The 27,609-nt window shown below is 45.4% G+C and overlaps 13 protein-coding genes across 16 annotated transcripts; 10 read left to right on the forward strand and 3 right to left on the reverse strand.

The window, feature by feature from the left end:
• Positions 1 to 41: 41 nt before the first annotated feature.
• LOC118513014 (endocuticle structural glycoprotein SgAbd-5-like) lies at positions 42 to 697 on the reverse strand. The gene is made up of 3 exons (XM_036058288.1): positions 599 to 697; positions 432 to 538; positions 42 to 358 (listed from the first exon to the last, which is right to left on the reverse strand). Exons 1-3 carry the CDS (start codon positions 605 to 607, stop codon positions 172 to 174), a joined length of 303 nt encoding a protein of 100 aa, XP_035914181.1. The 5' UTR covers positions 608 to 697; the 3' UTR covers positions 42 to 171.
• Positions 698 to 2,926: 2,229 nt separating this feature from the next.
• On the forward strand, positions 2,927 to 4,260 carry LOC118513015 (larval cuticle protein 1-like). Its single transcript, XM_036058289.1, has 2 exons — positions 2,927 to 3,062; positions 3,735 to 4,260. Exons 1-2 carry the CDS (start codon positions 3,051 to 3,053, stop codon positions 4,038 to 4,040), a joined length of 318 nt encoding a protein of 105 aa, XP_035914182.1. The 5' UTR covers positions 2,927 to 3,050; the 3' UTR covers positions 4,041 to 4,260.
• A 2,986-nt stretch (positions 4,261 to 7,246) lies between these two features.
• On the forward strand, positions 7,247 to 8,715 carry LOC118513016 (endocuticle structural glycoprotein ABD-5-like). Its single transcript, XM_036058290.1, has 3 exons — positions 7,247 to 7,394; positions 8,170 to 8,279; positions 8,412 to 8,715. Exons 1-3 carry the CDS (start codon positions 7,383 to 7,385, stop codon positions 8,593 to 8,595), a joined length of 306 nt encoding a protein of 101 aa, XP_035914183.1. The 5' UTR covers positions 7,247 to 7,382; the 3' UTR covers positions 8,596 to 8,715.
• Positions 8,716 to 9,278: 563 nt separating this feature from the next.
• Positions 9,279 to 9,918, reverse strand: LOC118513022 (endocuticle structural glycoprotein ABD-5-like). Its single transcript, XM_036058299.1, has 2 exons — positions 9,786 to 9,918; positions 9,279 to 9,723 (listed from the first exon to the last, which is right to left on the reverse strand). The coding sequence occupies exons 1-2, from the start codon at positions 9,786 to 9,788 to the stop codon at positions 9,364 to 9,366; spliced, it is 363 nt and encodes a 120-aa protein (XP_035914192.1). The 5' UTR covers positions 9,789 to 9,918; the 3' UTR covers positions 9,279 to 9,363.
• A 332-nt stretch (positions 9,919 to 10,250) lies between these two features.
• Positions 10,251 to 11,142, forward strand: LOC118513018 (larval cuticle protein 65Ag1-like). The gene is made up of 3 exons (XM_036058295.1): positions 10,251 to 10,355; positions 10,433 to 10,560; positions 10,625 to 11,142. Exons 1-3 carry the CDS (start codon positions 10,344 to 10,346, stop codon positions 10,884 to 10,886), a joined length of 402 nt encoding a protein of 133 aa, XP_035914188.1. The 5' UTR covers positions 10,251 to 10,343; the 3' UTR covers positions 10,887 to 11,142.
• On the forward strand, positions 10,884 to 11,840 carry LOC118513017 (larval cuticle protein 65Ag1-like). Of its 4 annotated transcripts, none has more exons than XM_036058291.1 (3): positions 10,884 to 11,292; positions 11,350 to 11,477; positions 11,546 to 11,840. In XM_036058291.1, the coding sequence occupies exons 1-3, from the start codon at positions 10,903 to 10,905 to the stop codon at positions 11,811 to 11,813; spliced, it is 786 nt and encodes a 261-aa protein (XP_035914184.1). In that variant the 5' UTR covers positions 10,884 to 10,902; the 3' UTR covers positions 11,814 to 11,840. The 4 variants fall into 4 exon arrangements, with proteins under 4 accessions (XP_035914184.1, XP_035914185.1, XP_035914186.1 ...); XM_036058292.1 differs by having other exon boundaries at positions 10,884 to 11,265; XM_036058293.1 differs by having other exon boundaries at positions 11,166 to 11,297.
• Positions 11,841 to 11,851: 11 nt separating this feature from the next.
• LOC118513020 (cuticle protein AM1239-like) lies at positions 11,852 to 12,968 on the forward strand. Its single transcript, XM_036058297.1, has 3 exons — positions 11,852 to 12,297; positions 12,368 to 12,492; positions 12,574 to 12,968. The coding sequence occupies exons 1-3, from the start codon at positions 12,289 to 12,291 to the stop codon at positions 12,824 to 12,826; spliced, it is 387 nt and encodes a 128-aa protein (XP_035914190.1). The 5' UTR covers positions 11,852 to 12,288; the 3' UTR covers positions 12,827 to 12,968.
• A 253-nt stretch (positions 12,969 to 13,221) lies between these two features.
• On the forward strand, positions 13,222 to 14,173 carry LOC118513019 (larval cuticle protein 65Ag1-like). The gene is made up of 3 exons (XM_036058296.1): positions 13,222 to 13,476; positions 13,549 to 13,676; positions 13,746 to 14,173. The coding sequence occupies exons 1-3, from the start codon at positions 13,468 to 13,470 to the stop codon at positions 13,993 to 13,995; spliced, it is 387 nt and encodes a 128-aa protein (XP_035914189.1). The 5' UTR covers positions 13,222 to 13,467; the 3' UTR covers positions 13,996 to 14,173.
• Positions 14,174 to 14,634: 461 nt separating this feature from the next.
• Positions 14,635 to 15,772, reverse strand: LOC118513021. Its single transcript, XM_036058298.1, has 2 exons — positions 15,357 to 15,772; positions 14,635 to 15,285 (listed from the first exon to the last, which is right to left on the reverse strand). Exons 1-2 carry the CDS (start codon positions 15,491 to 15,493, stop codon positions 15,048 to 15,050), a joined length of 375 nt encoding a protein of 124 aa, XP_035914191.1. The 5' UTR covers positions 15,494 to 15,772; the 3' UTR covers positions 14,635 to 15,047.
• Positions 15,773 to 19,170: 3,398 nt separating this feature from the next.
• On the forward strand, positions 19,171 to 19,985 carry LOC118513024 (flexible cuticle protein 12-like). Its single transcript, XM_036058301.1, has 3 exons — positions 19,171 to 19,307; positions 19,392 to 19,516; positions 19,597 to 19,985. Exons 1-3 carry the CDS (start codon positions 19,299 to 19,301, stop codon positions 19,781 to 19,783), a joined length of 321 nt encoding a protein of 106 aa, XP_035914194.1. The 5' UTR covers positions 19,171 to 19,298; the 3' UTR covers positions 19,784 to 19,985.
• A 289-nt stretch (positions 19,986 to 20,274) lies between these two features.
• Positions 20,275 to 20,783, forward strand: LOC118513025 (flexible cuticle protein 12-like). Its single transcript, XM_036058302.1, has one exon. The coding sequence runs from the start codon at positions 20,369 to 20,371 to the stop codon at positions 20,684 to 20,686; it is 318 nt and encodes a 105-aa protein (XP_035914195.1). The 5' UTR covers positions 20,275 to 20,368; the 3' UTR covers positions 20,687 to 20,783.
• A 472-nt stretch (positions 20,784 to 21,255) lies between these two features.
• Positions 21,256 to 21,741, forward strand: LOC118513023 (endocuticle structural glycoprotein ABD-5-like). Its single transcript, XM_036058300.1, has one exon. It carries the CDS (start codon positions 21,344 to 21,346, stop codon positions 21,671 to 21,673), a length of 330 nt encoding a protein of 109 aa, XP_035914193.1. The 5' UTR covers positions 21,256 to 21,343; the 3' UTR covers positions 21,674 to 21,741.
• A 1,650-nt stretch (positions 21,742 to 23,391) lies between these two features.
• Positions 23,392 to 24,145, forward strand: LOC118513026 (flexible cuticle protein 12-like). Its single transcript, XM_036058303.1, has 2 exons — positions 23,392 to 23,619; positions 23,799 to 24,145. The coding sequence occupies exons 1-2, from the start codon at positions 23,495 to 23,497 to the stop codon at positions 23,986 to 23,988; spliced, it is 315 nt and encodes a 104-aa protein (XP_035914196.1). The 5' UTR covers positions 23,392 to 23,494; the 3' UTR covers positions 23,989 to 24,145.
• The last annotated feature ends 3,464 nt before the right edge of the window (positions 24,146 to 27,609 follow it).

A 27,609-nucleotide genomic window follows, 5' to 3' on the forward strand; every position in this document is an offset into this window, starting at 1 on the left:
TTCTCTCAGTTAGGAACCTTAGTATAAGAACTTCTCGATTATTAATAAGAAGAAACGTTAATTTTTGTCATATTTATTCCTTCGAAGCTTCGGCACATGTAACACTGGCCACACTGTCCCCATTCCCCAACTAAAACTTAACACCCGAAGCAAATCAGTGGATCACTCCACTTACAGCTGCTTCACCATCGGACGGTATCCGTTTTCGTCGGCAGTGTAAGTGACCAGGTATCGCTTGCCATCGTTGTCGGTGTACTCGTACGAACCACTCACAGAGATGGCCTGTACTTCCGGATCGGCAGCCGATGCCTTGAGTTCTGCCGTTTCTTCGCGCTTCTGACCGTCCGATTGTTCGTAGCTAAGAGTAGCCAAAGAAAGGGGTTTGATTAGTCAAATAAGGGACTTGAAGCACCAGATATTTGAACACCTACAAGAACTTGTAGCTACCATCAACGTTCATCTCCTTGTCGTCGGTTACGATAGAGGTATCCTGCGCGAGGCACAGACCCAACAGGCACACAAATGCAAATACAGCGACCTGCAATTAGGGTTGAGGTTAGAATCCGCACTGCAACTGGTCGCTTGACACATTACTTACAAACTTCATGTTGATATCCTTTGGGAGTTTTGGATGGGTTCAAACCGATAACAACTGACCAACTGACATTCGAACCCTTCCTTGGTTCGGCTTTTATATGCGAATTCGGTCACCAAAGTTTTCTCAGTTCTTGGGGCGAACCTCGGGAAGGGAGGAGTGAGACTTGCTGCGACATCGAGAAACCGCGTCCTAACCATCCAAGAACATTTGTCGGTTAGGTCATTTATTATCACCGTGGTCATCATCATCATCATTCCATCCCAATGGACCATCGTTCCCATCTCGACCATAGTCGCCTCCAGCTGACTAAAACACACGCAAATCACTAGCAGGAATCTGGTCTGGTGGAATGGTTTTGCATTTTACCGATACCCGATTTTACGAGTCGGAACCTGGCCCCAAAGAAAAGTATCATCAACGGCATCATCTATTCGTTGTTATCATTCACATACAGAAACACGCAGCAAGCGGGATATGTGGTGATATGAAGATGAGCCGTCTCGGCTAGCCGTCTCGAAAGCACTCGGAACGACCCACAACAATAACCAAAGAAAAAAAAAAGCGCGCGCGCGTATCCTGTGTCTGGGGAGCTGTGTGTGTGTGTCGACACTGACATCGAAAATGTGGCCCCCGGTCAAGGATGGACCGTTCGCTAATTTACGACCACTGCGCAAAGTTCAGAGTGCGTCGAATTAGAATTTCTAATGGACATCACCACCGTATGGACACTATTGCGAGTGGCATGGAATTGGCCGGCCGGTGTGCACAGTGCGACTTTGTGGTTTTGCGTGTTCTGGCGCCTACGTCATACCTTACGGGGATGCTCCCAAAAGTCATCAATTTGTGGAGCCATAAAGAAGAGTGTTATCGCTCGCTCGGATGAGGTCGGATTGGAATTTTTGGGGCGCGTGAGGGATATTAATTGTACCGGTTATACCGGAGCGCGAGTTGGTTGATGCTGAAAGAGGAGGCTTTTTTCCGTAATGAACTGGACGGGGTTAGCCTTACGCAAATTTCGCACCTCATTACTGCAGAACGATAGCATTAAATTCACGAGCGTTCCCATCGATCAGATGAATGTTTTTTCTGGGAGTTTTATTTAAATCAAGTCAGATTTCTCGAACTGAGGCAGGCAAGATGAGCTTTTTGACTTATATATCCTAAAGGATAATGATAAATTATTTCTAAGAATACTTTACCGACTTTAGAGAAATACGACTAAGCTTTGAAAATTTCCTGTAGTTTTGAGTGATTTATCAGGTACTCGTCAGGCCTTTCTGAGCGTAGTTAATCCATCTTTTAATCAAGAGTCTTTGTCTATTAAGTGTTGTGGCGAGATACATTTCAAAATGTCAAATAATTTAACAAAATTCAATTTTAAATTGATTTCAAACAAAAATCGCAAAACGAAGCAATTCTGGCAAGTTCAAGACTAGTAGCCCACTTTGGGAAGCAGTAGAAATCAGCTAGAATTTACTGCCCAACAAAAACCAGTTTGCTTTAGGCCGTTGCATACTAATCTGCGGACCTCAAGCACTACGCGACTCGTCTCCACCATGTGACCTTGTGAGAAAAGAATATTCCTTCCATATCACACAAAGAACGACCGTTTGCTAATGGTTTTTTTTTTTTGCAAAACTCCAGTCAAAATCATTGGCGCCACAACAACAAAAAAATGCCACCAATCTGGATCACTCACGAGATCCAGATCGTACCTCGCATCAGAACCGGATACCCTGACGGTCGGGTATGATAAATCAAAAGCCTTGAAAAGCACGCATCTTCTTCGAAACAAGCAGCCTTGCTCTACAACACCTACAACAAACAAAGCATCGAGCTAAAATCGCAAGTCTCGTCGGCCTGGTAGAAAAACACGTTCGTGGATGCTACTGACGAGCTGCACCGGTAGAGATTCATCTTCAACGCGCGCAGACAGCAGCCGATCAGCCATTGCTGAAAGGTTACGGTATGCCCATTATCTGAACACCACCGGCTCAGTTCTCGACCCCTCTCCCTCTCCCTCTCTCTCCCTTTCTCTAGTGGACCGAGACATTCCACCGGATAGAAGCGATTCGTTTACTTCGAACTGACCGGTGTCAGAAAATTCGACGCCGAACTCTGGCAGTCTCAGACAGGAGGATGAGAGATGTTAGAGCAAACCAGCACGGTTGGTCACAAACAACAGGCTGAAGCAACAAAAAAAAAAAAGCCAAAGCTCCAAAGGCTCGCGCCGGAATCTGTATCAGTTTGGTGCGGAATTTGAATTAATGGAGGTCATCTAGTGTTTTTCGGTGGCCGAGTAGCCGGTTCGTGAAGATGGTCTACGGATATATAACCCGGTGGGTCCTGCTACCTCAGTGCATTGTAGCATCGCAGAGCAAAGTGACAAGATCTTCCAACGTATTATCTGCAAAGTAGAGAGTAGTTCTTACTTTAATCAACGCTAGCAACAATGAAGTGCCTGGTGAGTGAGAATTCCATCGAAAAAGTGGCCTGAGATAGTCTAGACTTGTGATCAGCGCGAAGTTTCACTCAGAAAGGAGTAGAAAGTGCTAGAACTGCAGTCTGGTTCAGGATACTGCCCACCAAACTCTGAGATTTATTAACTTCGAAGGAGAATTACTCATCGATTCTAGTACAAAGTACATCTTGAAATTCAGAAAGCATCATCTAAGTCTATCCCTCGTCTTGTTCTGTCTTCAGAAAAACTTCATATTCGTCTAGGATTATCGAATTCTCCGGCAGCTTAAAAATCTATTTGCTAGTGGCGTTCATCAAGCCGCAGCACAGGGTGTTGATAGATTGCAGCGTGTAAATATTATGATAGCATCTTAAAGCTTAACGTCCCATACGATTAAGGCCTTTGGTGAAAGATATTCCTCAAGGTCACAAGCGCAAATTATAGAAGATTTTTTTTGCAAGTAAACATTTTGTCACAATATTTTGATCTGTTGTGAATAGCTCATCTAGAAGATGCTGAAGATGAAATACTATCTCGCCCATTCCTCTAGCGATTGATTTTCATTGCCAATAGAAGCTTTTCTGCAGATAGTGACCTCCCATAAGCCATACCGGTTCAAACCGGGAAGTGTTCATGGTTCGCTTCCGCCTAATTATCCATCTCCCATATTTCTAGATCGTTCTCGCTGCTCTGATCGCCATCGCGGCCGCTGCCCCCCAGGGTGACATCGAGGTGCGCAACCTGGACATCGACCATTCCGGTCTGGTGGACGGTTCGTACAGCTTCAGCTACGACCAGTCCGATGATCACAAGCGCGAAGAGTCGGCCGTGCTGAAGACGGTGAAGAACTTCGACAACGAGGATGTGCCAGCGCTGGCCATCACTGGACAGTACGAGTTCACCGATCCGGACGGCAAGCGTTACATCGTCAAGTACACGGCCGATGAGAACGGTTTCAACCCGACCATCACCGAGGCCTAAGTGGGCTCGCCAACCTTGGTATACCACCAGTTCTGTGTCCTTAGGATCGTTCCCCAATCTTCTAAAGATGCCCTTTCCGTACCGGGGAACGTTAAAAACAGCAGCAAAAGAGTAGCAGTAGCAGCAGTAGCAGCTGCATACACTACTAGTCGAGCGAGTTATAAAATTGATGAGAAAACTTTAACAAAAAAAATATAAAAATCTGTACCAAAAACACAAACAAAATGTCTTCTTCCCTTTCATTTGACGAACAGTTGTGCTCAAAACAATAGCAGTTAAAGGCTGTATATTTTACTTATAAATTTAGATACAGTTGGTCTCAGGACTTATTATCAAAGAGCTCTTCTCTCACTTAAATGTCTCTGAAATAATATAACTTGAGTAACTGACACGGATCTGCCACAATTTTGAACACAACTGTACGTTACGGTTGACAGATCTCAAGACTCTCAAGACAGGCTCTATCGATAAATATCCGTAGACGACCTTCAGCCAGGAGCTGGTAGCAGGACACATTTTTCGGCAGAAAAGCCATTACAGCCATCATCATCATCCGTCTCCACGATTCGGCGGGAAGCTCGACCCTCGCACGATCAACTTGACCAACTGCCTCATCGACACAAATCTCCACGATCGATCATCTTCAGACCAGGGCATCGAGTCAAGCACGCGTGCACTCAAGTGTTTGATAATTTGAGGCTGATTTGTTTAACTACCTGCGACGGTGGGGAGAGTCTAGCGCGTTCCCACTGTTTAACCTATGCACATGAACCTCGCGCCTTTTCTCCAAACATCCCCTTCCTTACACTGATACGATCCGCGAGGACATGCTGGTGGGCCGAGTGGTTTGTTTGCAAACGGTTTTTGTGTTTTGCTGCTGTTCCTTCTATGCAGTGTGGACTTCAGGGTGATGGCGTAAGACATCGCCATGAGCGCAAGGGGGCCACGATAGTGTCATCGCTGGGCAGCTGTTTCGTCGGCTAGATGATGTGTGGCTAGAGATGCGTTTCCTATTCTGCCTTCAACGCTTGCTCGCCGATCTGCGCGCCTGCGTCTGTGTGTCCCAATAAGTCTCATGGAAGATCGTCGTCGTCAGCATTTTTTTTTCTCGTCAAATGCAGTTACCACAAAAAATACGACGGGGCTCGATAAACCGCCTCTACGCATCAACAAAAATAAAAGACCTTCAAGGAAATTGATGCACAATGGTAGATTACACAAAAATCCGGCGTGTTGCTGCTATCGTTATGGGTGAATCTCGTGACGAATGGGAGTAATTGATTGTTGCCGATAATGAGATGGAAGTTAGCTCTCGGTTTGTCCCGTCGTCTGCGTCTGCTTATCTCACCACGACAAGATGTTTGTGTGTCTTCTTTTAGCTGCGAAGGAATGTTGCAGAAAGGTCAAGATGGGAAGGACGACGAAGGAGAAAGAGACAGCGCCAAAAAACCAAAAATCCACCTTAGACAATCGTAACAACCCCCGGCCGGTCCGGTAATGATGATTGAAGTTGTTCAATTATTGGTGGCCGCCTGTTGGGCGTATTTCAGGTTCCTGCCTTACCGTGACAGTTGAGTCGATATGTGTCCGGGAAGATGCTAAAACAGAAGCCGCCAACCGGTCATTGGTCTTGGGTGCATACGGATCGCGGAAGGTGATAATTTAGTAAGCAAGCCGATTCCCATGTAATCCTCCCGGATCGTGCGATCTCCCGACCTTTTTTGAAGCTTTTTTGTTTTCATGGTCAGTCTTCTTGACGGGGGAGCATTTTTTTGCAACAACTGTCAAAGTTCGAAGCCACCGTACTCGATCTGGTGTGTGTCTGAATGTGTGTGAGAGAGGTAGTTTACTTAATTGTCAAACATTATTCAATCGGCAAGAAAATCATTAAAAGCATACACACACTAACATGCTAACGAGAAGCTTGTTGATAAATTAACAGATTTAAGCAATGAATAGATTTTTTTTGCCCGGTTCAACGTTACCAGCTTTCAGTGAATGGAGTTTTGAATCGATTGAGTTGAGTTGCAAAAGAAGTCACAGAAACAGAGTTGCAAATGCGTGTGTATGTGTGTGTGCAAGGAAAAGCTGTCACCTATGTGATAATTCGTTAATGCATAATGCACTTTCAGGGGCTCATGCATGCTCGATCGATCGAGGATTACATGGATGGCTTATGAAGCTGCGGCTGGCAATTTTATCTTTCAATTATCGTTCTATGCTGTCGAGGTTGAAATTATGTGACGAGCGAGGGTTAAAATTAATTGAAGATGTATTGGTGATGTTTCGTAAAAACATCGTCTATTTTTAGAGTTCGATTATTGATGACATAAATTTGATTTTTCGGAAGTCCTCAGTTTCTTGCTTCTCTCTTCAAGACTCTTTAATTTCTTTTACTTTGTACAGGTAATATCTATATAATTATACAATCAATAAAAAGAAGTAGAAGAAATATTTCAGTTCCACAATGACTGTTTTCGGTGACTTTAACCTTATTTAAAATTTAAATAGACTGCTGCATCGCTTGCCTTCTGGATAATTATTGTTTAATGGATATAATTGCAGCTCCTTCTAAGCGGTGCAGTTTATGGATAATAAAACTCGCTCAATTAATGCTATTGTTCGCGACACTAATTGCAATTGCAAGACGTTGTAGTTTGCTTACTGACCTACTAAAAACTTCACAATAAAATAGCATCACAACTTTTTTCCCAACATTTTACGCGAATTTTGCACCTCCGTTTTGGACATTCGCTACCGAACCTTCTTGAGCTACCTGCAAACGATCGTCCTCCAACTTTTGACACTGTCATATCCCCCGGTTTGCTATCTACTATTACCTTTCCATCCTCTCCCGCCCTTTCCACACATCAACTCCTCCTCCTGCCAACACCAACAACCTGCAGTGTATCCTCTCCAACAAATCTCTGCAGATGACTCCACACGTACGTGCTCATCTTCCCTACGATCAAACAGTGTTCTCTCCCACCAAGACGTGACGATTGCCGGGCCCGGGGTAAGAGCACACATGCAAACGAGCATAAACTCCCATCGGTGGGTGATAAATTGCGGCCATCGGATGGTAGCGTCACCTAAGCCACACCACCACCACCATAATCTTCCCTCGAGCTGTCATCGAGCTGTTTTTGGCCAATGTCCGGCACGGAGTCACTGGTGCACGGTGGCAGTATAAAAGGAGCCGCACAGCATCTTGGACGCTTATTATTCTGTCCGCGCGGTACGCAGATTCCGAGATTTTGCTGCTCCTGTGCTCGCAACCGGGACGACGTTTATTACTACTGAGTGTGTTAGCGCGCGCGCTTCTCCAAACCATCAAAAAACATGAAACACGTGGTGAGTTGCAACGTGACTTTGTGTCAGTGCGCCTGGGAGACAGTTCCTGGGATCGTAGGCGTTGAATTACGTGAAGTGTATAAAGACGTTTGGGAGGCTTAATGGTGTATGGAAGTTGGGTGACAGAGTTTCAGCGCAGTGTGAATTATATGGACAATTTTTGTACAGTGTGGTGTGATTGTCATGCGTGTTTTAAGCCCTGTTTTGAATAGTACAAACGTGAATGGACTGAGAATCGTTGTTGAATTGGTTTAAAAGTCTACGAAGAACTTCAGAGAATGGCGTGGATTGCAAACAGAAGCTTACCTCTGAGTCGAAACTACTAACCATTATTCTGATTGCTCTTACCTGTTAGTGAAGAGTTTTGGATTATAATAAAAACCAGATAAATTATTTCTAAATTTCGTACAAGCTGCAAAGTTACGATCAGATTCTAATCTTATAAGCTGTATTAGACACCTTCGACAACACTCCTGTTGCAGATACACGAGGTTGTGCTGTTCACTGCAAAAGAACTTTATTTTACCTATTTCACGAGCAACCTACGCACGGTTCTGTCAGGTTCAACATAACTCAGAATTATCTGGACAACATTTGGCACTCTGGATATCCCTGGTCAGCGACCAGCGCCAAACATTCGATAGAGATTACGGCCGTGAAGATGCGCAATAATGTCAAAATGCTAAGCCTACGCATCCTGTCGAAAGCCGATAGAAGATTGTCTAGCGCATCTAATATATTATGATATTTTTTTCACTCTTCTTCCCTCCTTTAGATTGTTATCTTCGCCACCCTGTTCGTACTCTGTGCCGTGCAGGCTCAGGATGAGGTGCAGCTAGTGCAATTCACCAACGACAACAACGTCGATGGAAGCTACAATTTTGCGTAAGTTTGCAACCCGACCAAACAAAACCACCAAATTTATTGCCCCATCCGGTGCTTATCGTTTGACATTATGGGGTAACTAATGTGGTGCTTCTTTATCTTTCAACCCGAACATTCGTTGGCTTTTTTCAGCTACGAACAGAGCGATGGACAGAAGCGAGAAGAGAAGGGTGAGCTGAAGCCGGTGGAAGGAGCCGATGAGCCAGCCCTGTCGGTGACCGGTTCGTACGAATATACTGACCCCAACGGACAGCGGTACCGCGTGGATTACGTTGCTGACGAGAGAGGCTACCGTCCGACGGTGACCAAGCTGTAGAGGGAGGGAGCGGAAGCAAACAAAGGTCCGCCCACCATCAACAGGGAACTCAGTGAGATTCAACGGGAAAAACAGTATACAAAGAAATAAAATGTGAAAAACAAAACCATTCCCGATTAATTTCACTCGTATCGTTTATTGTAACTGCCGATGAGAAAATGTTTGAAATAACGAAATCGAGGATATCATCCTGAAAGTATGCAATACGGTGCTTACCAATCATTCTCCGATGTGAAAGTTCGTCGCTTTATGCCGGCACAAGTCTTTTGAGTTTAGTGTGCATTCCCAACGTGAGATGGCGCTGAGTGTTGTCTGTGTGAACATGTTGCAGACTGGTGGTCGGAATTTTAACTAAACGGCATAAAAATTGCATACTTTTACGCATTCGGAATTAGTACGGAAAATAAACTTTTTTATAAAGGATAGCTTTCGTATTTTGAGTGAATTTTTTCTTAGCTGCAACTCTACTTATTAAAGGCTTTTTTTTGCTGCGTGTGTTTGCAAATATTATTCGCACATGCTGAGACTTAGGTTATTTTGAGGCGCAAAAAACTATCCATTAATAAGCGATTAAGGTAATCTTGCCGGGTGAACTTGACCTTTTCAAGCTTTGTTTTGTAATGTTTTGCTGACCGTCGCATCAGGTGTTGCATGCTTTCTCAGACCAAGTAAAAACAGATGACTCTTTGTGAAGCAATATTTTTATTTCTTCGTTCGCGAAGTATTAGCATGTGCTGCCACCGTACTGCTCATTGTAGCAAAGCTACTTCAACCAACGAGCGATAGCAGCACCGTGTTGGAAATCGGGGCTCCAGCCGGCGGAGGCTTCTCCACGATGCGATATCCATTCTCGTCTGCCTCGTAATTATACTCGTACGTCTTACCGTCAGGTCCTTCATAGCGATACAATCCAACCACCCTTAGGATGCCCGACTCTGGATCAATGTATCCTTGCTCCTCGCGAAACTGGCCATCCTTAGTTTTGTACGCGAAGCTGTACCCACTTTCGTCACGCGTATTGTCATAGTAGATAAGATCCGAGTCTTCATTTTTCGCTGGAGCAGCAAGAACGGCTGTAACGGCCAGCAACACAGCCGCAGCTAAGATCCAGGTAGAAATTCTCATATTCTAAAACATATACAAAGAACTTGTTTATAGAGCCTTCTTCAACAGACAAAGCTATTTCTTACCATTGCTTGTTCGGCGATTCTTTCCGTCCAGCTCAGTCCACCGGTAATTCAATACTGAAATATTCCATCATTCGGCGTATGCCTCGACGCCGACGGTCAGCGACTTCTTTTGCGTCTGGTGAACGGTCTTCAAAACATGCTTCCCAATGCCTCAACAGATCAAGGTTATCCCTGTCAGTGGAGCATGCACCCCCCTGACAAATACATGCACGATAACATGTGTGTAGCGATAGCAAGACATATTTCCGCATATGTATTTTAAGCGTTTTTAAATACATCAACAACTTGCACAGATGCTAGTAGATTGGTAAGGGAAAGCATCGTTTGGTGCATCGATAAGCGCCACGCCGATATGACACACATCTTCGGTGAGCGAAGAAGCTTCTTCAAGGCCGTTCACTCGGTAAAAAGGGGTAAAAAGAGAACTAAAAACAAAAATCCACCTACCGAATGATTCCAAAAATATAATCCTATTCCACTGATCGCTCTTGCCAGTGTGCTTGCATCTTTCTTGCGAACAGGTTTGAAGTTTTGTTCACTCTCGAGATTTGCGGCAAAATGGTCTGCAAGGTATGCAGATACCCACTTAGAGACCCCATCTATAAATTAGAGTTTAATCTAACTGTCTCCTAATTGCTACTCTTTAGATGTTTCTAAAACTTGTGCTTCTAACGCTAGTTGCCCACTGTGTCACGGAAGGAGCACCGGCCCAAGGAGTGGATCCAAATTTGAAGAGTTTTTACATCGAATCGGACGATAACGAGCAAATGTTTTCGTAAGTCTTTTGGCGATTTCTGCACCAAACTTTATTGGCCAAAAACATCACTGCTTTCTTCCAGCTATGCGACAAAAGATGGCCAATCGCGGAAAGAAACGAACTACTTCGATCCGAAAACGGGCAAGCTCGTCATCTCGGGATGGTATCGATACACTGGACCGGACGGCGTGCTCTACACCGTCCAATACGTGGCGGACGAAAACGGGTTTCAGCCACTGGGCGCTCATCTGCCCGGAGCCGATCCGAACCCCTATTTGTACACCATTTCCGTCCCATTTGCTGGGGGCATTTCCAAAACTGTGCTCTTATCACTGGTTGGATAGAAAATGTTAAAGGCATATGAAACTGATCGAACGGATGAATGGGATAGGACGGGAGGTTCGTCAGGATAGTTTGGATTTATCGCTCGAAACTTATCATAGTGAAGTTTATAGAGGTGTTTCTTTTTTCACCTTAACGAACTCCGGGCGAATCGTTTGCTGTCCCCCCACTCACGTAACCAAAACAAATCAGTCCCACAGATCAATGATAATGAATAAAACGCTAGTCGGTCGATCAACCGTGGCTAGCAAAATCAAACCCTCGAACCAGTGTCTCTTAAACCGTGCTTGCGTTAGTCCAAAGCTTCACTTCGTCAGAAACAGGTTAGACGTCTTTTTCGCATCTCAGCAAACCCGGCAAACCAGGACCAGGATGCCCAGCGTAAGCCGCTGCACACCGCCGAATCACGTGAGGTTGTGAAACTAATAATTTTCGGTTCCCTTGTAATTATCTCATCTCTTACAGACCATTGCTTACTGCCTGACGTTTGTAATGACGTATGTTTTACTGGTTAAAGCTCGCCCTGCAACCGAGCGGGATAACAATTTGGAGCATTTTGAGATCACCAGCGATCAAAACGATCAATCATTCTCGTGAGTTATCTTCGCTTACACGATGTTTGTATGTTGGTGAAATAATCTTTTATCATTTATCATACTAGCTACAAAACAACGGATAATCAGTGGCGTGATGAAACGGTAGAAATCAATCCCAAAACGGGAACGCTGGTAATATCTGGCTGGTACAGATATACCGGCCCCGATGGTGTCATCTATCAGGTCAAGTACGTGGCGGACGAGAACGGTTACCGGCCACTCGGCGCTCATCTTCCCGGTGCCGATTTGTCCGATCCGAATGCCTTCAGCGTCTTCACACCGCTGGTCGATACTGGCATTTCGCGAACGGTGCTATTATCGTTGGTTGGATGATATACGTTATTGTGATAGCCAACAAACACCATTGAAACTAGTATTCCTTGGTTCCTATTGGGAGTTCATCAAAGTAATTTAAATCTTATACTTAGCTTGATTAGTCTGGTAAGCCGATGGACAAAGAAAAACGAAGAACCGAAGAAGATATCCCATACGCTAGGGCATTAAGTTCGGGTTGATGGTAATCGGGTGGAGTGAGCGATGTGTTGAGCGTATGACTTATGGAGATGATTCCAGTGCCGGAATCATAGCACGCGCCCGAATAACAACTTCGGACTGAGCGGACGAAAAAACGACGACCTTGCTGCAATGGCTCCCGCTTCGGGTACCTGAACTCTGACACCTGTACCTAATGATGATCGTATTTTGCGAGCTTTCGCAGATGCGCTCCTGCCGTGTGGACGTGAACAGTGATTCTGCTTTGATCGGTTTCTTTACTTAAAGCAAATTGTAGTTCGTTTAAGAGTAGAAAATGCGTGTGGTAAGTTAAATAGTTCGGAAAAAGCTTTGTGCAATATCATTTTCTTTACTTTCATCTATTTTATTGGTAGATTGCAGGGATTATTGCTGTGCTTGTGGTGTGTGCTCCTTTTATTACGGGTGCTCCAATCGAAGTGGAAAACAGTGACTTAGTCAGCTATGAGAATATGCGGACCGAAAATGGATATCGATTCTCGTGAGTATCGATGTCCAGTATGTTATAAACCCTTTTTATTATGCATTTTGAATTTCATAACAATCCATTATGTGCTTTTAGCTACGAAACTAAGGATGGACAAGCACGGGAAGAGGTCGGTACGATCGACCCCACCACAGGGGCAATGACTGTCACTGGGTGGTACAGCTACCGCACACCAGATGGCGCCGAGTATCGGGTGGATTTCATTGCAGATAAAAATGGTTATCGAGTCACGCAAGGCCCTGACGTTGATGACGTTGATCCCGATTTCATCCCGAATGTTGAAGCAGCTCCTATCAGCAATGCACTGCTGCTTTCGCTCGTTGGTTAAGGCTGCAGGTTTATAATTTTTACTTGAATAATCTCGTGGGGTCTAGCTCAGGTTCAATAATATTTTAAAATACAATTCAATGACATTTTACGAAACTTGTTCCTTCTGCTAAAATCGTGTGATGAATAAAATTTAAAATATATGGATTGAGCTCTTGTTTGTAAAAACGTTAAGGAATGTTCACAGTGTTTACCTCCTAATAAGAAGGTAAAACCAGTATCCCTGTACCCATATTCGGAGTGTATCACAATTAAATCTTAACAAGTAAATCTTACATTTAGTATGATTAGTATGGTAAGCCGACGAACAAAGAAAACGAAACGCGTTTAACGTTCGGCCAAATGGAAACAACCGATTGCCAGTGAGCAATGATTTGTGCGTTCATCTCCACCGATTGCACGCACCCGATTAACATCTTCGGGCAAAACCCGGACGACGAAGAACGACGACCTTGCTGAAATGGTGTTCCCTCCTCGCCGCTCCTTAACTCTCGCACGACGCACTAATCAAGCGATCTGCACCTATCGACGATCGTCTTTTGCTAGCATTCGCAGATGCGTTGCTGCCGCTTGATCGTGAACAGTGAATCCGCTTTGTTTTTATTTCTTAAGTTGGAGGATAACCGTGTACGAGCGTAGAAAATGCGTGTGGTGAGTTAAATAGTTGTGATGGTGTGTTGAGCGTTAAAGATTTCATTTGATGCCTTCTGTTCGGTTTACCAGATAGCTGTGCTTATTATTGCTGGAATTGTGGTGTGTGCTCCTTTAGCTGCGAGTGCTCCAATCGAAGCGGAAAACAGCGATTTGCTCAGCTATGAGAATGTGCAGACCGAGAATGGATATCGGTTCTCGTGAGTATCTATTAAAGTTATCCTTTTTTATTATCTCCTAACTGACTTCTTCTACCTACTTACTTTTAGCTACGAAACTAAGGATGGACAAGCACGCGAAGAGGTCGGTTTAATCGATCCCAGCACGGGGGCATTAACTGTCACCGGATGGTACAGCTACCGCACACCAGATGGCGCCGAGTATCGGGTTGATTACGTTGCGGACGAAAATGGCTATCGAGTTACGAAGCAACCGGGTGCCGTAGTTTCCCAATTCATGCCGGCTGTTGTCGGTGCAGCTCCTATTAATAATGCGCTGCTGCTTTCGCTCGTTGGATAAGGCTAGATGTGGAGGCTCGATGTAGAATTATTGGTTTTGTTGTCTCACAAGATCAAGGCTACAGTTATACATTAGTTTGAGGCTAGTAGCATAATTTCTATGACGTATATTAAAACTTACTCTTATTAATAAATTGGTGAAAAGAATAAAATTTAGAAAACAAAAGGGAATCGAAAAAGAGTCGTGTTCAGAAGATATTTTAAATGTAAAGCTAGAGTACGATCTGCAAGGTCCTAGAATACCATTACGCGGAAACTTCTGTTAAAACATCACATAGAATAGGTCTCCCAATCGTGTTGTAGATTTATAGCCAATGAGATGATAGAAGCTATAAGGTTTAGCCCTGCGATTTTGAAGGGTTTCTCTAGTGAGTTGATAGTGTTGATAGAGTTCAATTCCTTCAACAGCTCGGTTTCCTTTTTATGTCTAAAGCATATTATTGACTCCGTATTGACTTAAAGACCTTAAGGAGGAGACCTATTCAAAGATTATCTAGTGGTAGGTCTTGCACAAACTATTTGATAATTGGAAGTGGGCATTTCCTTCTAGTGACTGACCGACCAAAACATTTTCAGTAGCTTAATAGCGGAGTTGAGCAAAAACTAAGCTTCACGATCCTCAAATATGCGTGAGCATCCATTTTAGTTGGTTTATTGTGCTCCTTTTTTATTTTTAAGGGTGGTACACCTACCGTAAACCAGATGGTACTAAACACTATGTAAAGTACATTGCGGCACTATTATCGGGACCAGATGCTGTCTCTGATTAGATACAAAGTTTCTAAGGCGTGGGACTTACACGGAATTTTTATTTGATTCAACCAAGAAATGAACAAAAAATGTTCAATTTAAATAGTTAAATTGAGCGTTCAGCTCAAATTATCTTGTTCGATGTTTGGTTGGGTCCATTTTCTTAATTTTACCTCTTTAATACATGGCAAAGCAATTATATAGAGTCTTCCTGAGGAGTTTTGTCTCTAAAAAAGTACAACATTTTCTTACACGACGACGACGACTTATTATAATTTAAAAACGCTTATCTTTAAATAAAACTCATCCCATCAACAATGAAAGGAATGCTTTGTTCCTTAAGTCCGCATCCCTTGAGTTTCTCGTTACCGTGCGGGCCCGATAGCCCTTCTTGCCACTGGTGTACATGACCATAACCATCGTACCACCGTCCTTGCTTTTGAACCCGTACTGTCCCATCACCATGAGCTCCTGTTCCGGCGTTCCAACGTTCACCAGCATTCCAACTTCTTCGCGAAACTGTCCATCACTCGTCTCATATCTTGGGAAGGACAATAGGAAACCAAAATTTAGTATCTTTAAGCCATATTAACGTTCCCTTAACGTACTTACTTAAATCGATACATTTCCTGACCCTGGACACTTTCATAGTCGATTAGTTCGGAGTCCTGGCCCATCGCCTCTACCGGAACACATTCTGCCAGTGCTAGCAGAGCTCCCAACGATGCAACCACACGAATAACTTGCATGATGAACACTGACCACCGAACGATACGTGCCAGCTTCTTAAAATGCTGTTTTCAAAAAACTGCTCAACAATGATCGAGTGGCGGACTTTTTTTTGAATACGTTAAACAACGTTTAGATGCGTTGAAGTGACAGCTCAAGGAATTCGTGGGATTATGCATCATAGGCGGTGAACACATTCAATGTAATGTGCTTCGATTAACGCTGACGAGAGAACATCACGCGCTGATGGCTCTATCAGTGCTGTGAGGTGTGGCTAAGGAATGAAAACGAAGCTACCCAACAAAAAGCCTGAAGGAAGGCAATTATTTTTTGAATAAATATTCTAACCACAATAAAGGCTAATAATAGACAGAAAATCGCATACGATTTCCTAATGGAAAAAATCTATTTATTCCTATAACAGCACACACACACACACTAAGCATCTTATCTTGCCGATGTCACACAACCGTTTCTAACCGGACTGGTTTAAACAGAAATCTTCGTCTGTTCAGCCTCGAACCGCACGGTGGACGATAATATGCTAATGGTGGTTGGTTCGTTGTTAATTTTACGCCGCCGTTTGATAAGAGTGGGACGGAGCTCGTCGAGTTGCCAATTGCATAATCAATGCTTCTGTCTCAACTGACGCTAAGAGGCGCCAAACAATTATGCTGTGATAGATCATCTGCCACCGACGAGAAAAACAAATGGTGGAAATACAAAAGATCCCATGTTGGATGAGACCACATTAGTTCCTCGCCAGTGTCTTAAGTAGAACATTGCCCAGTTGAACTCTGGTCCTAACGCTTATGCAATGGGACAAACAAGTTCATTCGGTTGCATGCAGTTGACCTCGTTTCGAGCCAACCCATCCACTTAAGCCCTTACATCCCAACATGGATCGGAAGATTCGTTGGGAGGCAGCAGCTGACATCAGGACCGGCATTTAGATTACAGCTGACCGATTAATCCTCCCCGAAAACCCTAAACGAATGCTCCGACGCGACTCCCGCACGCCACAGCTTCGGCTAAACAACAACTTTACAGCAGCTCCCACGTCGTGGACCTGCACCCCGTTTCGATAAGGTTGTCCACACTACTCCAAAAACTGCACAAAACCGCTCGCTCGGGTTCATCCAGCGAGGCCTTCGAAGATGCCACCCTCCGGACCGAGCTGCTCCCAAACCAAAAATGTAAGCGCCAACACAAACACGGGACATCAGCCAATAAAATTGAACCGTAAAACTTGCCTCACCTACTTACCCAGCTTGCGGGACTCCAGTTCAATCGGTTTGTTGTCGCGCCTAGCCGAGTCAGCTCGGTGTCCCCAAAAAAAAGGGGAAAAAAGCTCAGTAATAATAACCCAGCCGCGAAAGAAAGGTGCCAAGAAAGGGGGGGGGGGAACCTCAAACTCAAACGAACGCATCGCTTCGGGAGGCATGATGTAGGTCGAAGGAAAGACACAACACAAACCCCGTGGCCCGAAATATCGTCTTCAAGACACTGTGCTTGTGCGCGTGTGTGCACGGTTGTGTCTACGATGCCAGGAGGTCATCTCGGGTGACAACGGCTCCACGATGCATGCTGACATAATCGATGATGCATCGGCAAACAGCCGCACAAAGCTGGCGATGACGATGATGATGGTAACGCTCAAAATGATTATCTTGATCGCGATGATCACTGCTGGAGAGATGAGCTGCAGCGTCCTTCTCTGTTCATCTCGAACCGAACCAATGTCAACGGGCGTCTGCATGGACTTTTTAATCCTTCGGACTAACCGTTGTAGCCAAGTACTTTTTAGGTAAAACAACTGTTTGACGAAAGAGTCTTGCGGGGATATCGCTTGAAGTTCTGAACTTCAAGAAGTTCTAATCGCACTTCCGTTTCGTCCAAGTGATCTTCGCCCAGTTAAATATCAAACAGATATCAAATAACAATTCTTCGAACCAACCACGAGGATGAAGTTTTTTTGTTGGGTGTAATCCACACACAAAAACTCCTCCACCAACAAGAACCGCCGAACGGTTCGAAGCACACAACAAGAGAAAAAGGAACCAGTGGCTTTGGCATCTCCCTGTTCGCGTGCATAAATTACTACTAAAATGTGACTTATGTGTAGCCAAGCCATCTCGCGCCATGTCCGCCACACAGAGCTCGGTGCTGTCTGCTATCCGTGCGCCACCACACTATCGGAGAAAGATGAAGAAGATACTTTCAAGGTTAACCAGAAAGTGGTGGTCTTTGTGAATGGCGTGAGGGTCGTGATTGGACCACTTTTCGATCCCCATCAACAACGTCTCTTTCGCACGAGCTGCGCGGATGATCAACCCGGCGGATGCTCGGGTGATCGGGAAAACCTGGGGTGGCAGTAAAGGTAGCCTTCGGGGTTTTCACTATCACTAACACTAGACAAACACACACACACACACACACAAGCGCCAAGAGACAGCTTCTTCTTCTTTCTCCTAGACTGAGGCGAGTTTGGGTGATGTTAGGTTGGTGCGACTCACACTGTGAGGCTTTCATTAGCATATCAACGTGTTCTTTTTTCCCTTCTTTTCATGGAGTTTGGGGCTTTTTTGTCGATCATTTTGCATCATATTTCTACGACAAAAAAAAACGAATAGACGAACTTTATCCAAAATGTTGCTTCAACAATTGCGAGCTAACTCATCGAACCGTTCATGATCCTGTGCCATAGCTCACCAATTTATCGTTCCGATCATTACCGAACCGAATAAATTGCTTTGTTCGAACAATCGAACCTGTCCAATTGCTTTGCGTGACATTTCTTGTCTTGGTCGGTCCGATCTCGCCACCGAAGTCTTTCTTGCGTGCGCCCGGACAAAAAAGGGCAACCGACTGCCCAAAATAAATCGCCCGCTACGGGATGCATCACTTAACGGAACACATCAAAGAGGGGCCATAAATCATTACATATTTACTGCCGAACATGCGATGCGCGTACTTGGTGGTCGTTTCCTTGGAGCTGTGGTGCGGTTTACCGCTTCGTCGGTAAGTGATACGGCAAAACGGCTCGTTTGCATGTAATTTGTTCCAACGAAAAGGTGGGGGCAGCTGAGCCCGGGGTGCCAGCAAGTTGTAGAGCAACACAGGAGTGCGCATCTCAAGTGTTGAAGCGCTTGAGTAGCGTTACGCATCAACAACACTGAAAACCAGATGCAGGCACTTCTCATTTCAAGCCTCCAGCAAGACGACACGAGACATTGAAAGTAAAAGTGATCCGCCAATGCGTACGGCGCAGACCTCGGACCAGTTTGTTGAAACGAATTCTGAGCGGTTCTAACGGATAAGAGACGCACACAAGGCTACTCAGGGCGGGGAATCAAATTTCACACTCGCGACAACCCTGGAGATCCTCACTGTCGCACAAACAAAACGGAGATGCACAAGATTATAAAATGATCACTTTATGCACCGATCACTACCGGTTACGCAGACGCACATTGGAATGAAGTCAAGTTTAGGTCGCCAGACTGGTTACACGCGAAGGTGATGAATGACTCGATGTAATTGATCGAGTGATCGAAACGCCACCCACCCACAATGACACCTCGTTGCTCACGAACCGTCTCGCGTCGTAGTACGTCTGAGTTACGCCTTTAATGGCATGGTGAAGAATCTTCCCAGTAACCACAGGTCCGTTATCAATTGCCATGCCCCCTGGGGATTCGCAAGGCGCACCCGTCTGGCGAAGCTGATAGCGTATAAAAGAGGATGTTACTTGCAGTGTCCGTTGTTAGTGACGGTAGTTGAGTGATCGAGTACGGGCCTGTAAATCTCCAACATTCCAACGCCATGAAGATGGTAGTGATAAGTTCTAGTCAAGGATGTGTAGGAATCCCCCTGGTTTAGCTAATTCTTTGACTGTTTTTTTGGATATGATTGCAGCTAATAGGAGTTGTTGGTTTAACGCTGGTGGTGAGTGTGCTGGCTGCTCCTTTGGATGATTCCAGGAATGCTGAGATTTTGCGATACAGCAGCGAGAACATTGGCATTGATGGATATCGTTTCGAGTAAGACTTGATCCTCTTCCAACACATTATCTCACCAGGAAGTCATCCTAATATTGGTATGGTCTGATCCCGCTCGATAGGTTTGCAACGAGTGACGGTACCAGTCGAACGGAAGAGGCTGAACTTCGCAATGCCGGAACAGATAATGAGGCACTCGCCGTGAGGGGATCCTATTCCTACACTGGTCCTGATGGAACGGTCTACGTCATCAACTACATCGCGGATGAGAACGGTTTCCAACCGGAAGGAGCACACATCCCAAAGTAGATCGGTCAACCGTAGTCACTTCTACTCCAGCACAACTACTAAATGCTTGATGTCTTGTGCTGAGATGTTGTTGTTAAATGTTGATCAGTAAAGCTGAAGAATCCAGTTTCGCTTGACTGTGTTCCGATGCAGTCAGAAAAAAAATAAATAAATTCTATTCTATCGATATCGATCGGTGCAATATGATTGTTCTACTTCTAAAGCTCTGTTCTTCACTTCTTTTAAAGTTTGCCGAAACCGGCATTCGACACTTTAAAGCGTCGTGTCGAGTAGGACCGGTTCCTAAGCGTATGCACCATTCGCCGCGGAAAAGGAAAATTCTTATGCACATAAAATACCCATTTGATGAAGTCTGTCCGTCTTTTCTTTTTTGTGCATGGATCGTTTGGCAGGCGTCAAAGTGCAACAGGTTTGATCCACAAATTTGGCTCGGCTGATTAGAAATTGAACTTTTGGCAAGCCACTGGAGGACTATAAAAGCGATCACCTCAGAACGATCGTTCTCTAGTAACGTTCTCGCGCTTGTAAAGACGACATTCGACCAAACACTTCCACCTGCGGGGAAAGTAACCAAAAACAGTGAAAATGAAGTGTACATTGGTTTGTGTGGCTCTATGCTTTGTGGCGATCGCCGTGGCCGTCCCAGTCCCGGACCAGAACGCCGAAACGCTCAAGTACGACAGCAACATTAACGGTGTCGACGGGTACAGCTATCAGTATGAGACGAGCAACGGAATTTCGGCCCAGGAAGCCGGCGAGCTGAAGAATGTCGGTGAGGCGTCGGCACTGGCCGTACGTGGCTCGTTCACTTACACTGCCGACGATGGACAGGTGTACACCGTCAACTACATTGCGGACGAGAACGGATTCCAGCCGGAAGGGGAGCACATCCCGAAGGAGTAGATCGTTCGGCACACGAGATTGATCAAGAGTTTGTAAATAAATGTTGGAAAATGTATAGAAAAGGTCCGTGTGGCGGATTTAAATTTGACAGATATGACAGTTGAGTTTCTGCTCTCTTGTTGCGTAATTTGCAACGCCTGCACCATCCAATACCTCCAATCCTCTTCCATTCCATGGTTTGATGGCAAATTTTGGCAACACTAATTTATTGCCGTGATTTACAACCCTTTACCAAACGGTTGACCCTCTCAATGGGCTGCCAATTCGATGGCTGTTGCGGTGCGATATTGATCCAACGCTCCAACGTGCCTTTTGCATTCATTCAGCAAAACAACAATTCAATTCAGGCACACGATCTCGGGGGGATGTCACACGACAGTAAACTTGACATTCACCTGGTCGTTCTTTCCTTCTTAGTGCGTAATGACGCTTATGGGCAGGCGGTGTTTGATGCTACCGGCACGGCAAACATTCCCACCTCCCCGAAGGGGGCAGGAACCATCGCCACAAGCCGTGAAGGTCATCGCATGTGCAGGGTTTTTGTTTTCGGTATAAATAGGTGTCTCAGTGCACTCGGACAGCATCAGTTGCAACCGTACCCATCCGAACCCCAGAAGCAGAAGCACTAGGATCTCACTCTCTGTCGCGAAGAACAAAATGCAGACCTCAATCGTTATCCTGCTTTTCGCCGGCCTGCTGGCAGTTGGCTATGCAGCTCCCCGACCCGGCGCAGAAGAAAAGGATGCTCAGGTGCTGAAGTACGACAACGACCACAACGGAATCGATGGGTACAACTTCCAGTTCGACACGAGCAATGGCATCCAGCGGCAGGAGCAGGCCCAGCTGAAGCAGTTTGACGATGAGAACTCGGCCCTGGTGGTGCGTGGCTCGTACTCGTTCACGGCCGACGATGGACAGGTGTACACGGTCAACTATATTGCCGATGAGAACGGATTCCAGCCCGAGGCGCCTCATCTACCGAAGTAGACGTGGTCCCAGAAAAAGACTCTGTTTTTATTTGTTGATTAAAGGATGTTGATTACATTTGCTTAAAATGATTGTGTTTTATTTGAGAAGGTTCTAAGAACTCTTCTTGGCTTCGTTAGGACCTGGACTGTTTCACATCCAAGTGACAGTTTGGATTCGGTCACAGTAAACATCCGCAAGCATGTGCCTTTTAATTTCCTCCCAAAAATGAATGACACTGCTCTCACTAGAATTGTTTTTGATTTTTTGTAGATTTTATTAAAGAAAATCCGGTTAAATAAAAACTTGGAGAACAATCGTTGATTAATTTTTTTTAATAACGCTTCTCACTAAACAAAATTGCAAGGAATTATAGTTCATGTCTAGATTAATTAACTATACTAAAAATACTCAAACAATATTCTAAGAGCGAACTGTCAAAAATATTCTAGACAAAAGAAGATATCGGTCAACGATCCTCTCTTGTGGGCCAGTACTGTTCCGTGACATGAATAATAAATAGAGCAATAAAATAAAGATTATTATCGAGCACCTACGTGACATCAAATAATGGATTGCACGAACTACAAATTTAAATTCGCGAGGGACCTCTCCCAGATGGTGACATAAGAATCAGAAATTTGTTTCGTATATCTCACCATGTTTTTTGACGCTAGAAACGAATCGTTCGAGATTGAACATTTGCATCAAAAGCCACCCTAAGCCAAAATAGCTATTAGCTGACCCTAAACATCCTTTCGGAAGTAACCTTCGAGCCTTCGAAATCAGCTGCAGCTCTTAAACAATTCTCTAAAACAAAACTACTCTCCACACGCCACTTTCGGGCCCAAACCGATCATTCCTGACTCGCCTCGACATTTTCCACCAAGCGCTCGTCGACGGGTTTTTTTGCTCACGGTCGGCTCGGCCAATTTAAACTCAGACTAACGCGCTGACATTTCCGTTGCACGTCGTCGTTTGTACCGGGGTGTGCCGAACACGTATTGATTTATCCGGCCCCGATTCCATCCGGTTGCGCTGTCTGTGCGAAATGGTCATATACATCCTGGCATTGAATTTTTCCGTCAACTGTGTGTATGTGTGTGCGTTTGGGGAACTGTTAGGCCGCAGCGCCACCATCGTTCGATCTTCCGCGGCCTGAAGCAACAACGGAAGGGCCTAAGTCGCGACGCTTCGCACCGCCCAACCGCACACCAACGGGCGATGTTTACGATGGTGACATCTGCGGTGGCTCACTCATCATCGAAACCGGTTCAAGCAGCAATTTTATTTCGGGTGTGGGTCACATAAAAATTTGAATTCGGCTGGGCGTCTCGCTCGCATGACGATCGACCGATCTGCCACGCGCACGCACGGTGGTCGAATTAGACACGGCGGTGGTGACTCCCCGTACTCGTTATCTTGGTCCTAGGACCGTTTTGTTTTCCCACTCCCGCAACGGTTGCCGATGGTGGTGATCACCGCCGTGGAAGGACTTACAAGATGATCGGCCGAGGTGGGATGCGCGATTTCGGCGCTCGATCCGGAGACACGGGAAGGCGTTCACACTCGCGCGCGCGCGCTGTTCGCGGGATTGCAAAACCTTCCCTCGGCGAGCATCCTCCGCGGTTTTGTGGTCAGCCGTCGGTGGAAGGGTGGCCGGTGGTCGGAGAGGGTGGTAGCAACAGATCGTCAGCACGCACCGTTCCCGGGTGAATGTGATTAGTATAAATAGAAACGCAAACCTCCTCGCTGCTGTCAGTTGTCTAACGTAGCTCTGCCTCGTAGCGCCATCGAGTTTGCATCCGTTTTTTGCTCGCCGAAAGCCCACCAACACGCACCATGAAGTTCGCCATTGTGTTTGCCGCCGTGCTGGCCGTTGCCCTCGCCGCTCCCGCCGACGAACGGGACGCTCAGGTGCTGAAGTACGAGAACGATAACCTGGGAGTCGATGGATACAACTTCCAGTGAGTATCGCGTGACCTGCGCGGCCCTTGCGAACTGTGTGTTTAGTTACTGTGTGCACGTGCCGTGGTCGAATAGTGACACCTGAAGTGTTGCCCGGAGAACTCTCGCGCCGAGTGCTTCACATTGCTCGGTGAATGTGTGCTGTGCTGACGATGTGTGTTTGTCTTGTGCTCTGCAGGTACGAAACCAGCAACAACATTAACCGTGCCGAGACGGCCGAGCTGAAGAACTTCGGAGATGATGTTTCGGCCCTGGTCGTCCGTGGCTCGTACTCGTACACCGGTCCGGACGGACAGGTCTACACCGTGAACTACGTCGCCGACGAGAACGGATTCCAGCCGGAGGCTCCCCATATCCCACGCCTGTAAGGTGGACGACTAGCCATGGGGATCCTTGTCCCTGGTTCCTTCCCTCTACATCCTGCCACTCTCAACTTCCTAGGTTAATGCAACATTCTTCGAACAATTCTACCACTTCACCAATAAAAGCTGTGACCTGATTATGTTTTTTTAATCCAAAACAAAACACACGTTCTAGTTCTTTCTTTGTGTTCTGCTGTAATATCGGTCCTGTTGTGTCTTCCCCTTTTAGCAGTCAATAATTTCGTTTAATCTACCGTCGCCATCTTAGTAATGCTTCAGTAATCGATTGCGAACCTGATACTGATCAAAGCTCGTTTAAATTACTGTCATTTACCTTTATTAAGCACCTCATTGGCGCACAAGGTGACCATTGTCGCATCATTGTGAGCTGAATTTAATCAATTTTTATCTCGTAAAGCTCAACGTCAACGATACTATACGACCCTAATTTGTCCGATTATTACACCTTGCGTTATTGCTGCGCTTGGAGCTTGCTCTCTTGCCTTTTTTTCTTGTCCTTGAAAGGCTGTCCTAAACCGGATCCCCCCTTAAGATTGGCCTTACTCTTTGACCCTCCCGAGTAAAGATGTCCCCAGGATGCTGCAGCACGAACTGCAAGATCTCCCTTTTGTTCAGTTTCTTCACATAATTATTTGAAACATTCGAGCAGCTTCTGCGGTGCAGAAATTCACCCAGGGTGGTACTAGCATGCAAAGTTGTCCAATAATTATCTCCCCAACTGATGCTGAGGTGCTCATATTTCAAGCATGGGAGGTCTAGTGCTTCAGGATATAATCAGACTTCACTGTTGATGCACATAATATGGTCGGTACAGCCTTCACTCGCTCGTAAATTTGCCACTGCAAAAGGAAATACCCACTTTGTAGTGGAAGATGATGATGGTGATGCGGCAGATGACACCCGCCAGCAACTGCGGGAGTCGGTCGGCGCTATAAACGCGCCTGATGCACCGAACCGAAAGATTGATGGAAGATGGCACCTCTTATTTAACGATGAACCATCTTACTAAATTTGGAACGGCGTCGTGTTCCGTAAAATTAATCGTAAACTAGAGTAAATGGTCACCTGCGTGATGTACCGCGAGCGCAAACATCTTCGCCGCTGGACACGCACACGCTCTCTGTCAAGGCTAGGAAAGGCCACCACCGGTCAGGAGGTTGTTATGGCTTGAAATTACCATAATGCATGGTGCACCATTTTGCCGGCAATCGTTTTTAGCTGCAAAACCTCGCACAGCTTACGCAATGATACTAAAATGAGATGCCTCTTCGCCTCAAACGATCTGTTCTTTCTTTAGCAAGCCTGTCGGTTGATTTCATCATACAGCCGTGCTATTTTAAAATCAATTCACCCGAAATCATCCAACGCACCCAACGTTATGATGATCGCCATCGGTTTGGTGACTCGGTTGAAGGTCAGCCATTTTTATTGCCACAGCGAAAGATAGCTCGGCTGGACAAGTGGCTCATGTGTTGCGATATTATGGCTTTTATTGCGGAATATTTGAATGCTCATCCACGTTCATCCAGGTAAAGCTCGTTTTCCCGAAAAAGGGAGTGCATCGTCAACTAGTTGTCGGTGGTAAGGTTGAGGATTCAAATTGAGCTCCTTCTGGAAAACACGCGGAAAACCAACGCATAGAACGTAAAGAGTATGTTTTTGTTGGTAGTAATGTTAATAAACTTACTGATACCACCTGCTAACGGTCATTTTAAATTCAAATTGTACCATTTCTTTCGCATGGCCTCCTAACCGGCTTTCTAACAACGAACAACGGTTGAATGCGCCTAAAGGTATGCAATCTGCTTGTCAATCCCAAGCGAAGGCTTCTTTCAACCAACCGCATTGAAACTTTGGTTGGTATTTTCATACTTTTTTCCACAAACCTGCTTAGATACGTTGACCAAGCAAGGGGAAAAGGATGTCAACCACGATTACGTGCCAATTGTGGGCCATAAATTACTTAACCACACACAGCGCCTACGCACGGTGATTCAGCATCCACTACAAAAAGGACGATGATCACGATCGCGTTCCGCCTGATTTAGTATGCACACGGCGGTGCACTCATTCAAAGGAAGACTTACAATAAAGTCCCCTTTCTCTTTTCCTCTCCCATTTTATCTCTCCTTTTCTCTCTTAACCTCACACGTACGCGTAAACGATCATACAGCCGGAAGCTGTGCGCATACTGCGCGCTGTTACTTGCACGAAGGTGGGACCGTACTTTCCGACATTGTCTAAGAATTGGTCGGTTGGGGACTTTCAAGCGTGAAAGCAAACAAACCGCACCGACGAGCGCACAGGAATTGCATTGAAGCTCGATTTGTCAACCGAAAATCTTGAAAATTTCGTCGCCGCCATGTCGAAGGTCAACACACTGAACAAATATTCTTCAGGCGTGCGAGGGTGCGCAATACAGGCACGAGATTCTTGGACAGTGTTCCGACCGTACCGACCGATGGCGTACATGGCAATCAAAATATTAGCCCAGTAATGGCGTTTCGGCGTGGCTTTGGCCGTCGTCGTGAGCAACCGGTTTTTCTTTGAGGATGATTTTTTGGCAACTTCCCACCGATCGAGGTGGTTCGATGAAAGTGAAGGTGAAGATGAACAGTTGAAGTGTGTGTGTGTGTGTGATTGCTGCTTGAAGTGCACAACTACCTGTCGCCACAACCGCCTTTCCGAAGGTCTCAGCGAATCGAGCGAATAATATGGAATTGGGAAGAAATTTTGATAACGATAAGATCGTATCTCTAGAACACGAAATCAATACGTTATCGATGCTGTTTTTTTTCCAAATCATCACCAATCCATACTTGACGACGCCATCCATACCGGGCACCATTATCATAATCAACCACTTATCTAAAACGGTCCCAAAAGTCATCACCTCTAGGAAAAACGAACCATCACCACAGTCGCAATATCCTGCTAAGGTTCTTCTTCTATAATACAACACAACGGGCTATGCAGGTGTGGTTTCCGAAAAAGGTGCCATGTCCGGTAGACAGGGTAGACAAACTGGTTTAGATTTATAATCAGCCGATGACCAACCCCGCCGTCCTTTGCAACACCCCTGTGGTGCGATTTGATATCTTTCTTCTGCTGATGCTTTGCATAAACGTGTTGCGAGAACCGAACTGGAACCGGCCCGGCAATCGAGAATATATGATAAACGTGCCTCATAATGTTACCATTTAGCGATACTATCGAAAAAAAGGAGTTAGTTCCCGATACGCCGCTGATAGCAGTTTGGTGGTAGGTGTTGAGTAAATTTAGCATCTGCACAACAAATTCATACTTCAGAATGAATTAATATGAAAGGGAAAACAATGTTAAGAATGCATTTCGTTGATGAATCCTCGAAAAACTATCTTCAGCTAAAGTTGGATAAAGTCAAACGTCCCATCATCTAGAACTAGTTTTATTGATTAGGCAACGGTTGGCATATGGTTCGCCAAAATAAAAAACAAGGAATGGAAACATTTCCAACCCTAGAACAGGTTTTCCATCTTCAGCATACGAGGATATCGGATCAAAACAAGTATCAATAACCGGACGATCGACCTTTTTGATTGTGGTTGATTTGTTTCCACGTGCCTA

This window comes from Anopheles stephensi, chromosome 3, assembly GCF_013141755.1.
Source record: "Anopheles stephensi strain Indian chromosome 3, UCI_ANSTEP_V1.0, whole genome shotgun sequence".
Lineage (NCBI taxonomy): Eukaryota > Metazoa > Arthropoda > Insecta > Diptera > Culicidae > Anopheles > Anopheles stephensi.

Coding starts and splice junctions, on each gene's coding strand:
- LOC118513020 (XM_036058297.1), top strand. Junction 12,493..12,573: donor GAAAATGGATATCGATTCTC/GTGAGTATCGAT, acceptor ATGTGCTTTTAG/CTACGAAACTAAGGATGGAC.
- LOC118513016 (XM_036058290.1), top strand. Junction 8,280..8,411: donor GATGGAAGCTACAATTTTGC/GTAAGTTTGCAA, acceptor GGCTTTTTTCAG/CTACGAACAGAGCGATGGAC.
- LOC118513017 (XM_036058291.1), top strand. CDS start 10,903: ATGAAACTGATCGAACGGATGAATGGGATAGGACGGGAGGTTCGTCAG. Junction 11,293..11,349: donor GCTGCACACCGCCGAATCAC/GTGAGGTTGTGA, acceptor CATCTCTTACAG/ACCATTGCTTACTGCCTGAC. Junction 11,478..11,545: donor CAAAACGATCAATCATTCTC/GTGAGTTATCTT, acceptor TTATCATACTAG/CTACAAAACAACGGATAATC.
- LOC118513021 (XM_036058298.1), bottom strand. CDS start 15,493: ATGCAAGTTATTCGTGTGGTTGCATCGTTGGGAGCTCTGCTAGCACTG. Junction 15,286..15,356: donor CAGGAAATGTATCGATTTAA/GTAAGTACGTTA, acceptor GTCCTTCCCAAG/ATATGAGACGAGTGATGGAC.
- LOC118513026 (XM_036058303.1), top strand. CDS start 23,495: ATGAAGTTCGCCATTGTGTTTGCCGCCGTGCTGGCCGTTGCCCTCGCC. Junction 23,620..23,798: donor GTCGATGGATACAACTTCCA/GTGAGTATCGCG, acceptor TGTGCTCTGCAG/GTACGAAACCAGCAACAACA.
- LOC118513024 (XM_036058301.1), top strand. Junction 19,517..19,596: donor ATTGATGGATATCGTTTCGA/GTAAGACTTGAT, acceptor CCCGCTCGATAG/GTTTGCAACGAGTGACGGTA.
- LOC118513023 (XM_036058300.1), top strand. CDS start 21,344: ATGCAGACCTCAATCGTTATCCTGCTTTTCGCCGGCCTGCTGGCAGTT.
- LOC118513025 (XM_036058302.1), top strand. CDS start 20,369: ATGAAGTGTACATTGGTTTGTGTGGCTCTATGCTTTGTGGCGATCGCC.
- LOC118513014 (XM_036058288.1), bottom strand. Junction 359..431: donor GATGGTAGCTACAAGTTCTT/GTAGGTGTTCAA, acceptor GGCTACTCTTAG/CTACGAACAATCGGACGGTC.
- LOC118513019 (XM_036058296.1), top strand. Junction 13,677..13,745: donor GAGAATGGATATCGGTTCTC/GTGAGTATCTAT, acceptor ACTTACTTTTAG/CTACGAAACTAAGGATGGAC.
- LOC118513018 (XM_036058295.1), top strand. Junction 10,561..10,624: donor GATAACGAGCAAATGTTTTC/GTAAGTCTTTTG, acceptor GCTTTCTTCCAG/CTATGCGACAAAAGATGGCC.